The sequence below is a fragment of the Macaca nemestrina genome, chromosome 5 (genome assembly GCF_043159975.1).
Source record: "Macaca nemestrina isolate mMacNem1 chromosome 5, mMacNem.hap1, whole genome shotgun sequence".
NCBI lineage: Eukaryota > Metazoa > Chordata > Mammalia > Primates > Cercopithecidae > Macaca > Macaca nemestrina.
The window spans coordinates 69879250-69891487 of record NC_092129.1 but is presented as its reverse complement, the minus strand read 5'-3'; the positions used below and the strand labels follow the sequence as shown (position 1 = coordinate 69891487).

Sequence of the window (12238 nt, the reverse complement as noted above, 5' to 3'; positions counted from 1 at the left end):
ACACACAGAAAAGGGCTAGCTAGCAGGCAAGACTTACCCTGATGCGACAGCTTGCTTAGTTTCCTTTTGGAGATACCTAGTCACCTTTTTGGTTTCTCCATAGACTTTTTCAATTTTTCCCCACACTGGCTCTGCAGGGAGCCCCAAAGCCCAGATGGATCCATATCTGGGTACCCCTATAATCTGTTCTCAGCACGTTTTGCATTCTTCCCATATTATTCAGCACAAGGCCAGGCACAGAACACCTAACAACCATGTGTACTGCACCAGCTGACTTGAAACAATGTGAAAGTGAGCAAAAGTACTCTTGTCCCATTCTTGATCCATACCTTGGATAGTTAGTGCAATACTGGGTATAAATGTGGAACTCTTCACTCTGCAAGGAAACAGAAGACATTTTTATAGGAAACAAAGCACAGACACATTCATTTGAAAACAATAAAAAGAAATAGCATTTGGGCCTTGACATTTCTACATATATATATATATATATATATATATATATATATATATATTTATTTATTTATTTATTTATTTTTTTTTTTTGAGGCGGAGTTTCGCTCTCGTTGGCCAGGCTGGAGTGCAGTGGCATGATCTTGGCTCACAGCAATTTCCGCCTCCCCGGTTCAAGTGATTATCCTGCCTCAGTCTCCCGAGTAGCTGGGATTACAGGAACGCGCCACCATGCCCGACTTTGGTGGATTTCAATGTCTTTCACAATTTTTTCCTAGACTCTCAAAGAAAAGAGGTATGTAGACAGGGAGAGGAAGTGGCCGGAACTTTTGATGGTAAGACCGTCAGTCAGAATAACTAATTCAAGGCCAATGAATTCCTAGCTCTTGCAAAATCTAAAATAAAATTACTTTTTTTTTTTTTGAGATGGAGTCTCGCTCTGTTGCCTAGGCTGGAGTGCAACGGCACGATCTCTGCTCACTGTAGCCTCTGTCTCCACCTCCCCAGTACAAGCAATTCTTGTGCTTCAGCCTCCCGAGTAGCTGAGATTACAGGCATGTCACAACGCCCAGCTAATTTTTTGTATTTTTAGTAAAGATGGGGTTTCGCTATGTTGGCCAGGCTTGTCTCTAATTCCTGGTCTCCAGTTATCCGCCCGCCTCAGCTTCTCAAAGTGCTGGGATTACAGGCATGAGTCACTATGCTTGGCCTTGAAATTATATTTTGAAAAAGAGCCACAGATTATTTTGGTGGGGTTTCATATTCTGCAATTTTTTTTAACTTTTACTTTCTTTTACTTTTTAGACCACTTAATGCTAGATTCACATGTGACTCTAAGTGCCTATTTTTCTGGCAGCTTTAATGCTTTAATTTTTTAAAATTCTAAAATCTGTACTTAGAATCCTTCCTGTTAACTTCAACTGGAATTAGGTTAAACTTTTTTTTAATGGAAAGTTTCAAGTAGAGAGAATGGTATAATGAATCCCCAAGTTTCCATTGTCCAACCTCAATAATCATTAACTCCTTGTCTCTGTCCCCCGCCACTCCCCTGCTTCCCCATCATCCTGAATTAAATTCTAGACATCATTTTGCTTGTAAATAGTTTAACATGTATCTCTAAAATAAGGACTTTATTTTATTTTTTGAGACGCAGTCTCACTTGTTGCCCCGGCTGGAGTGCAGTGGTGTGATCTCGGCTCACTGCAACCTCTGCCTCCTGGGTTCAAGCAATTCTCCTGCTTCAGCCTCCTGAGTAGCTGGGACTACAGGTGTATGCTACCACACCCAACACATTTTTTGAATTTTTAGTAGAGATAGGGTTTCGCCATGTTGGCCAGGCTGGTCTTGAACGCCTGGCCTCAAGTGATCCGCCTGCCTTGGCCTCCCAAAGTGTTGGGATTATAGGCATGAGCCACCGTGCCCAGACTAAAATAAGGAAACTAAACAGAATACCATTGTTACACTTAAATAATTCCATAACATCATGAAGTTTCACCAGTCACTATTCATATTCCCTTTTTTCTTTTTAAAAGATTTTGCCTGTTTGATTTGCAAATAAAAATCACACAGAGCAGTCCGGGCCTGGTGGCTCACGCCTGTAATCCCAGCACTTTGGGATCACGGCAGGTGGATCACGAGGTTAGGAGATTGAGACCATCCTGGCTAACACGGTGAAATGCCATCTCTACTAAAAATACAGAAAATTAGCCAGGTGTGGTGGTGGGCGCCTGTAGTCCCAGCTACTCGGGAGGCTGAAGCGGGAGAATGGCGTGAACCCGGAAGGCGGAGCTTGTAGTGAGCCGAGATCGCGCCACTGCACTCCAGCCTGGGCGATAGAGTGAGATTGTCTTTTAAAAAAAATAAAAATAAATAAAAATCACAGAGAACAAATGGTTGCTATCTCTTTAATAGTCTCTTTTAAGCTTTCAGTTCTCCCCTATTTTTCTTCCTTTTGCAAGTGAGTTGAAGAAACCATACTGTTGTGCTGCACAGCCCCAGTTCCAGTATTACTGATGACATCCTTAGAGTTTCCTTGTTATTTATGTTTTTGAGATGGATTCTCACTCTGTTGCCCAGGCTGGAGTGCAGTGGCATGATTTTGGCTCACTGCAGCCTCTGCCTCCCAGGTTCAACTGATTCTCCTGCCTCACCCTCTCAAGTAGCAGGGATTACAGGAATGCGTCACCACACCTGGCTAACTTTTGCATTTTTAGTGGAGACGGGGTTTCCCCATGTTGGCCAGGCAGGTCTTGAACTCCTGACCTCAAGTGATCCACCCACCTTGGCATCCCAAAGTGCTGGGATTACAGGCGTGAGCCACCACGCCCAGCCTGGTTTCATTTAATATGCCCTGTCCATTATAGTCGTACTGGTTTAGTAGAGACTTGCTCAGATTTAGGTTCCATACTTTGGCACGATACACCAGTGGCTATTTTGTGCTTCCTCTAATGGAAGTACAATGGAAGTCTAATGGAATCGGGAAGTCCAATGGACATAAAGTCTGGTTGTCTCTCTTCTGTGATGCTAACAACCATTGGTACTTATTGGCTAGATCTATTAATTTATTAGGGTTTGGAAAATGGTGGTATTTCTAATACTTTATTCCTTATTTATTAGCTGGAATCTTTCCAAAAATAGAACCTCCTTATATTAACTCTTGGTTACTCTGCAGTTTATGGTTTGTATGGGAAAGGCAGAATAAATGCTTAATTCTTTCCTTTTCAAGACAGGATCTTGCTCTGTCACCCATGCTAGAGTACAGAGGTGTTGTCATGGTTCATTTCAGCCACAACCTCCTGGGCTCAAGTGATCCTCCCACCCCAGCCTCCAGAGTATCTGGGACCACAGGCATGCCACCACCTCTGGCTAAGTTTTAAACTTTTTTATGGAAACAGGGTCTTGCTATGTTGCCCAGGCTGGTCTCAAACTTCTGGGCTCAAGTGATCCCCCTGACTCAGCCTCCCAAAGCGTAATGGATTACATGCATAAGCTACCACACCCAGCCAATTCTTTCCTTTAATTTTCAAAATAATGCACTGATTCTCCAGTATCATGCAAATGTGATCAATTTGGTGTTTTAATATCACTGCAAATTCATTAATATGGGCCTATTTAATGAGTTTTCATTGTTTTCAGTTAATTATCTTCACTGATGCTCAAATTATCCCGTTTTTGGCTAGTAGGAGCCCCTTCTTGAGCATTCATGACCTGGCCTATGGTGTTTTGTAGCTTGTTTCCTGGTGTGACAAGATGTTCCAGACTATCGTGTATATTTCGTGCCCTACAGTCATTCTTCATGGAGTCCCTATTCCTTCTGGCAGGAAACAGTGTTGGGAGACCACAATCTGGGTATCAGGGACACTCTTGCTGTAGGGTAATCATCATTTCTAGGATTTCTCAGCAGACAGAGGTAGGAAGTGGTGTGTGTTTTTTTTTTTGTTGTTGTTGTTGTTTGTTTTTGAGATGGAGTCTTGCTCTGTCACCCAGGCTGCAGAGCAGTGTTGTAATATCGGTTCACTGCAGCCTTTGCCTCCTGGGCGTGAGCCACCACGCACAGCCTGCTCTGTGTGATTTTTATTTGCAAATCAAACAGGCAAAATCTTTTAAAAAGAAAAAAGGGAATATGAATAGTGACTGGTGAAACTTCATGATGTTATGGAATTATTTAAGTGTAACAATGGTATTCTGTTTAGTTTCCTTATTTTAGTCTGGGCACGGTGGCTCATGCCTATAATCCCAACACTTTGGGAGGCCAAGGCAGGCGGATCACTTGAGGCCAGGTGTTTAAGACCAGCCTGGCCAACATGGCGAAACCCTATCTCTACTTTAAAAAATGTGTTGGGTGTGGTAGCATACACCTGTAGTCCCAGCTACTCACTACGGCCCAGCTGATACTATATTTAAAAAATATTATATATATATATATATTTTTTAGTAGAGATGGGGTTTTGTCATGTTTGCCAGGCTGGTCTCAAACTCCTGGCCTCAAGTGATCTACACACCTCGGCCTCTCAAAGTGCTGAGATTACAGGTGTGAGCCACCGCTCTCTGCCTCCAAAGAAGCCTAATCTCTATTCTTTTCCCTTCTAGTCTGTTCCCTCCATTCCTGTATCAATTTTTAATCATTTTTAACCTATTTTTTATTATCAATTTTTAATCTTACAGGCTTTCATCTCCTAGATAAACAAATGTTATACCAGTGATCCTCAAACTTGAGTATCAGAATTACCTGGAGGGCCTATTAAAACATAGATTGCTGGGTTTCTGATGTAATAGGTCTTGGAGTAGGGCCTAGGAGTCTGCATTTCTAACAAGTTCCCAAGTGACGCTGATGCTGCAGGTCCAGGACCACACTTTGGGAACCACAGTGCTGTACACACACTTTTATCCACTCCCTTCCCCGAGGAGTGTAAAAAGATTTTTTTTTTTTTTTTTTTTTGAGACAGAGTCTTACCCTGTCGCCCAGGCTTGGAGTCCAGTGGCGCAATCTCAGCTCACTGCAACCTCCGCCTCCTGTGTTCACGTGATTCTTCTGCCTCAGCCTACCTAGTAGCTGGTAATACAGGTGCCTGCCACCATGCCTGGTTAATTTTTTGTATTTTTAGTAGAGATGGGGTTTCATCATGTTGGTCAAGTTGATCTTGAACTCCTGATCTCAGGTAATCTGCCCGCCTCGGTCTCCCAAAGTGCTGGGATTATAGGCGTGAGCCACCATGCCCGGCCAAGATATTCTTTACTGTTATTGCTTCACAGTACTTCATTATGTGGATACCAAAGTTGATTCAAACTGGTTCTTGTTTAGGGACTTGGCTGTTTCTAGTCTTTTGCAGTAACAAACATTAAACAGTATTATGCTTACATGAATTTCTGTCAGTGTATCCTTGGAATAGATCTCTCGATGTAGGACTGATGGGTGAAAGGGTGAATTCAGATGCCAGATACACAGCCCAATTCCTCTCCATAGGGGCCGTGCCATTTTCTTTTCCTACGGTTGTGAGAGTGTCTGTTTCCCCATGGCCTTGCCAACATTTCAAGCATTGTACCAAATTTTCAAGCACGCTATTTTAAAAAGTCTAAATTGTTGCCAACTTTTAAAAGTTGAAAGATACAAATATTTTTATTTCGACCAGGCACGCTGGCTCATGCCTGTAATCCCAGCACTTTGGGAGGCTGAGGCGGGTGGATCACTCGAGGTCAGGAGTTCAAGACCAGCCTGACCAACATGGAGAAACCCTGTCTCTACTAAAAAAATGCAAAATTAGCCGGGTGTGGTGGCACATGCCTGTAATCCCAGCTACTCGGAGGGCTGAGGCAGGAGACTTGCTTGAACTCGGGAGGTGGAAGTTGTGGTGAGCCGAGATCGCACCATTGCACTCCAGCGTGGGCGACAAGAGCGAAACTCCGTCTCAAGAAGAAAAAAAAAATATTTCAATTTCTAGCTTCTCCTGAAGAAGCATAAGACCCACCAGCCCTGGGCCTGCCATTTCACACAGCAATGACCATCTCCAGGAGACCAGGCAAACACCTCGATCGCTACAGATTCTACCTGGGCCCCTCTATGCACCTGAGTTCGCTTATGGGTTCTTGAAGCCAGCTCTGGCTCCATGGATGAAAATGCCAGAGTGACTTGCCCAAGGTCTGTGAGCAAGCTAATGTACCAAATGGGGACTTTTCTCTGATTGGCTCATACTTTCTGAGTTTCTTGCTTTTTCTTTCCTGCCACTTGCTATACTCAACCTGGAATAGAATAATATCAAGTTGACTTTCCTTACAATTTGGGACCTGCAGGATCATTTAAAATACAAATGAGAAAACAATGGTTTCAATGAAAGTAGGTTGACATTGCATAATATAGTAACCTACTTGTACCCAGCTATCATAAGACCTCATGACTTACGCACGATTGAATTTCTGTGCATTTTGTGATATCATGGCTCTATTCCTATTTTAAATTGGAGGGTTTTGATTTAAATCAGCTATATGTCCTTAATTGGAATTAAATGCAAGTTTGCCCTTAGGTTTGTGAAGCTCTGTGAACCTTAAAAATGACGGTTTCACATAAAAATCAACAGTTCCTAGTTAGATACCATTATTTATTAAATATGCCACCCCAAATCTGCTTAGAAGGATTTAGGGGAATGTGTTATACAAATATATACAAATTACAAGAAAATATATTCCTTTTAGTTTTTCAAATCTTTCAAATTGTAATTAGAGATGACACAGAAATAAGACATTTAATTATGAAAGAGCCAAAATATGATATAATCAGTGCTGACCAATCAAGCACCTGGGTCCTTCAAATATTGATTGAATAGGGAGCCAAAGTAAAGCAATATGTATGATTTTAGGGTTTCTTCTGCCACAGGGTCCTCCTCTCCCTGATTCCTGAGAAGTTTTCACTGGACATTACAAGAAAGACTGAATATGTAAATAGCATATGGGAAAGGTAACTTTGACTTAAATTCACGCTAATCATATGACTATCCAATATCCACACTTCCTTGAGGATAATTTTAGAAAGTGGGTGGTACATGTGCATGCTTTCGTGTGTGTGTGTGCATATGTGTGTGTATATATGCGTGTGTGTGTGCACACACACTTCCTGGGCTCTAAAAGGAAGAAGACACAACACAACGAGGGAGAGTAGGCAGCTAAGGGGAGGTTGAGGCTCTAAAGACAGACTTTGTCTCCCTCCTAAATGTTGCCCTGGGTCAGCCTTGCTGCCAGTCAAGAGGAGGGATGGGTGTGAAGGTGGAGTTTGTAAAAGCAGCAAAGTGAGCCATTCTAGGTGTTTCCAGGGACCTAAAACAGACAAATGTTTACTGGAAGAAGGTTTGGCCTGCCCAGTAGGAAACTTTAATTTCCGTCCTTCGAGAGAACTGTGGGTTCATTCTTCTATGAGCATCAGGTAAAAAGCGACCATGTTCTCCATTTGTTGATAAGGACTTCTGTAACCTACACATACCATGACAGTAAGCAAGGTCAAAGATGAATCTCTGTGCAGGCCCCAGTGGTTCAGATAAAAGCAGAAGTCAACTGTCAGCTTCACCTCTTTCATTAATGGCCTCCCAATTAAAGCAATTTTCCATTCCTCCCTAGAGTTGAGCAGCTGGTTGTGTTTCAGAAGATGTAACATCTTCTAAATGTCAGGGTGCTGAGTGAAAGACAGGCAGTGCCTGAGCCCAGCACTCCCTCACGATTCCCCGTTACCATGTGAAAATGCAGAGTGCTCAAGTCAGTCTTCTAATTAAACTTGGCAATATTACAATGAAAAGGAAGATTTGGGAGTTGGCAACACGGCACATAAACAAACTTTTATGTGAATAATTAAGCGAGAGCTAAGCATACGCTGGAACATCTTTAATCAACTTGTGATTACAGTTACCAGTAAAAGCCCAAACATTTCCGAAAGCTTCTACGTTGTTTATGTGCTGTGGTTATTCTAACATATCTCCTTTGATATACTCAGCATATCTTTTTACCCATTTCGCCTTCTTTCATTTTTCTTCTTTTTTTCAAATCCCTGTCCAATTTTGACACAGGCAACTGTGAAAAGGATTGTAAGTTTAAGCTTACACATGGGTAAACGTGTGTGCACAAACATTTTACATGTGAACACACACACACAAAGTCAGGAGAGTTTTATATACGAGCCCATGGATTGCCTTTAAGGAACTTTGCTCCAATAAAACCCAGGGTGTTGTGTTTGGAAGCCATCCGGATGGATCTGCCGCCATCAGAAATGACCCTGTGGAACAGTCCAGAGCCAAGTCAGACTGGAACCACGTCTCCCAGTTCACACCCGACTCCGGAGCTTGAAATACAGTGCTAATTCCCAGTGGGTCTCAGAGCGCCATCATGAACTTTTATTAAACCTTCGTGCATTTCAAACTACAACTGCAGAAACCACATGAAAGTCTGCTGCAAAACAATTTCTGCTAAAGGCTTTCCAAAGCTGTTGAATATTTAAGATAATTTAAACAAGACAGGAATCTTTATATACTAGGTAGCATGCTGAGAAAGTAATGTAGGAAAGGCTCGCCGGGTAGGTTTCAGAATTCCATCTCCTATTCCAGTTCAAAGCACGAGCTCACTGTCATTTAAGCTTTGAAAGTCAAATCCTTTCCTTGTATTTTTTGAAACCATTGATGCAGCTTAAGAAAACAGTGGAAGAGTACATTTTTTAAAATGCAGGAGATTAATTCTGCGTCTCTCTATCCCTCAAAAGATAATTATCTATATTAAAGATAATCACAGAGACTAGGCTAGTGCCACATATATTATACGTAAAATATTTAGATTCTCTTGGACTTTCACTAAAACTAACCTTTCACTTTCACTAAACTAAAACAGTTTAGTGGTGTTTTATATTTTTCTAACATTCATCTTCTTTTTTTTTCTTTTGAGACAGAGTCTTGCTCTTGTCACCCAGGCTGGTGTGCAATGGCATTATATCGGCTCCCACTGCAACCTCCACCTCCCGGGTTCAAGTGATTCTCCTGCCTCAGCCTCCCGAATAGCTGGGATTACAGGCATGTGCCACCACACCTGGCTAATTTTTGTATTTTTAGTAGAAACGGGGTTTCACCATGTTGGCCAGGCTGGTCTCGAACTCCTGACCTCAGGTGATTCGCTCGCCTCAGCTTCCCAAAGTGCTGGGATTACAGGTGTGAGCCACCGTGCCTGGCCTATTTTTCTAACATTCTTCTACTCCGGGCTGTCCCCTCCCAAGCTTTAAGTTTTTCCCAGCAAAGAGTAACATTATTCAGTTACTATACAAGTTCTAGAAAAACTACGAGATTAGCGTCTCCCTGGCTCCAGGAACAATACATTTTTGCTACTCAAACAAACAAACCAGAGAAAGATTAGTGGCTAACTCTATCTGATATGAAACAAACCAGTCATTTTAACTTTAAAATGAAAAATTCTGTACTCTGTATCTGTCTCAGTTGGCCCAGAAGGATGAACCCTGCTTACCTTGGACACAAAACACTCTGCTATGGCCACAGGATCATTTTCACAGTTTTCCAAATCTTGCAGAAGTTCACTAATAAAAAAAATAACAGCCAGGAAGTATTAGATTATAGTCTTCTGGGTGAGTATATTTCGTATAATTTAAAAGTTTAAACATTTCCATGGCATTTACAAGGAATCATATAATTGGATAACTGAGGACCTGCTGTCATTGTATCCAATGATACAATGTTTACAATGATACAATGATACAATGTAAGGGACTTGCCCAAGGTCATGCTGGAGCAGGGGATTAAACCCAGGTGGAACCCGTAGTTCTCCCACCAGAGCTAAGCCCTGCCTACCTTTAAGTTTTGCAGACATTTGTCATCATCTACATGAATGCTCATTGATGCTCATTCAGACATCAAATAGCTGCCTGGGTACCAGGTACAGTGTAAAGGATTAGGAACACATCAGTGAGCAAAGTGAGATATGGGCTCTCGGGGATCCCCAACCTTTTTGGCACCAGGGATCGGTTTCGTGGAAGACAACTCTTCCACAGACTGGATTGTGGGGATGGTTTTGGGATGATTCAAGCATATTACACTTATGGTTAGATTCTCATAACCTAGATCCCGCGCATGCACAGTTCACAGACTGGTATTGGTCTGTGACCTAGGGGTTGGGGACTACGTGGCTCTGGTCTTATGGAGCTTCCAATCCACTGGAAGAGTCAGGCATTCAATGAAATATCACACTAATGATGGAGCTTCCAATCCATTGGAAGAGTCAGGCATTCAATGAAATATCACACTAATGAATACAAAATTATAATAGAGATAGTGCTTTAAAGGAGAGATATGTTGGGGAGGGAAATACCTTTCCTCAAATGTAAACCCACTTTTTTTTTTTTTTTTTTTTTTTTTTACTGGGAGTATCATTATTTTAAGTAACAGCATAATACTTCATTGTGTGACTGTACCATAATTAATTCAATGAATCTCACACTGTTGGATAAAATTCTATATATGGTATTGATGGGTCAAAGAATATTCTTAGTGTAAATGTTAACACATTTCTAAATTGCACTCCACATGAGTTATATTAATATACACTTTACTATGCTAAGTGTTTATTTTAATGAGCCATATGTTATATATTTAATAAAAAGTGAAGTAGTTCTACAGGAATTATGATAAAAACAAGCAGTTTCTGGTTCTCTGCTTCTCATTCTCGATGGGCACTGCCCAGAAGCATTTCTGATTCTTTAGGCTGTTTCTGCTCTAAGAAGGTCCATGTCTCTAAGCATGCTGATAATGTGTTCTCATTATTTTTCAGTTTTAGATATTATTTACTTCTCAGTTTCCCCAAACTTACCCTTTTGTCTTCTCAATAGTTCTAAGATTGTCTCTCTCTCTTTTTTTTTTTAAATTTTAGAGACAGGGTCTCACTCTGTCAACCAGGCAGGTCCTCCTGGGCTCAAGTGATCTTCCTGAAGTGTTAGGTAGTGTGAGCCACTGTGCCCAGCCTTCTCAACTAGTTCTGTTATGTAATTTGATTCGATTAAATGTCAGAATTTACATCTTTAAGACTATGTAAGTATTATGCCCTGTTAGCCTTACAGTATACCATGATTTCATTTCCTTTCTTAGAGAACCATGTTTTCCCTGGAGTTAAAATTGTTTCTCTTTTTTTTTTCCTTTTTTCAAGATAAACACTATTAATTTATTAGCAAGTTGTATGCTAGAAGTATAAGTCTTGTCTCACTGTGTTCAAATATATATTCTATGGTTTGCATTTCTTTCTTGGTAACCTCTGCTCCAACCTGGACAGGCTGCTCTCCAGGCCTGCTGGTTCTTTCATCAACACCTTCCTAATGCTAGCCTTCGCTAGTCTCCTGTATTGCCATTTCCAATGTATTCCTTCCTTTGGGAGATTATAAAATTGAGCAATAGCTTTCTGAGTATGAGTAAAGTATGAGTAACAGGAGGTATGCTTTCTGAGACTCTTCCCATTTCAAAAATGCTCTCCCTTCACACTTGGCTAATAATGTCAGTAGATATAAAAGTCTTGGTTGGAAGTAATTTTCTTGGAGTATTCAGGGAGCTATTTGTCTACCTGTTGATTTATAGATTCTAACGCTGCTATTGAGATTCCAGTATCATTCTGATCCCCAGCCCATTCTGAAAGCTTTCAGAGTTTCTCTTAGTTGACATAATTACAAAATTTTGTGATAACAGGCTTTGGGTGGGTCTTTTTCATGCACTGAGCCAATGTACAAATTTGGGAAATGATCTGGATAGCAGTTCTCCAAGTGTGGTCTAAGGACCCCTGGGGTTCCTGAGACGAGACCCCTTTAGGAGGTCCACAAGGTTGGACCTCATAAAAAATACTGGGACATTATTAAATTTTTAAACTTTCATTCTCTCATGAGAGTACAGTGAACTTTTCCAGAGGCTACATGACGTGTGATATCACAACAGATGGAAACTTGAAGCAAAAATGAGAATTCAGTTGTCTTCTAGTAAGTCAGGCAGTAAAAAGATCTGTGAAAATGTAAAACAGTTCCAAAACAAACAAAAAAATTTAGTGGAAAAAGTAGTAAAATTATTTTTCTAGAAATATGTGGACTTGTTTCTTTTTTAGTATTAAATAAATAGATATCTTAACAGGTTCTCAGTTTTCGTTTCTAACGTGGCAAACAAAACATAATAAAACACAAACAAAAAAGCTTTTTGGGTCCTTCATAATTTTTAAGCATGTAAGAGATCCTGGACCAAAACACTTGAGAATCTCTGCTCCTGGCTGGATGTGGTGGCTCACGCCT

The 12238-nt window shown here is 41.1% G+C and overlaps 1 protein-coding gene across 9 annotated transcripts in view; it reads right to left on the bottom strand.

The window, feature by feature from the left end:
* Positions 1-12238, bottom strand: part of LOC105489034 (pleckstrin homology and RhoGEF domain containing G1) — a 243534-nt gene that overhangs the window by 46204 nt on the left and 185092 nt on the right. For all 9 annotated transcript variants that reach the window (XM_071096614.1, XM_071096610.1, XM_071096612.1 and 6 more), the window contains 2 exons: positions 9433-9502; positions 330-376 (listed from right to left, as the gene is read on the bottom strand). In XM_071096614.1, the coding sequence (XP_070952715.1) occupies positions 330-376; positions 9433-9502 (117 nt within the window). The remainder of the gene's footprint in view (positions 1-329; positions 377-9432; positions 9503-12238) is intronic.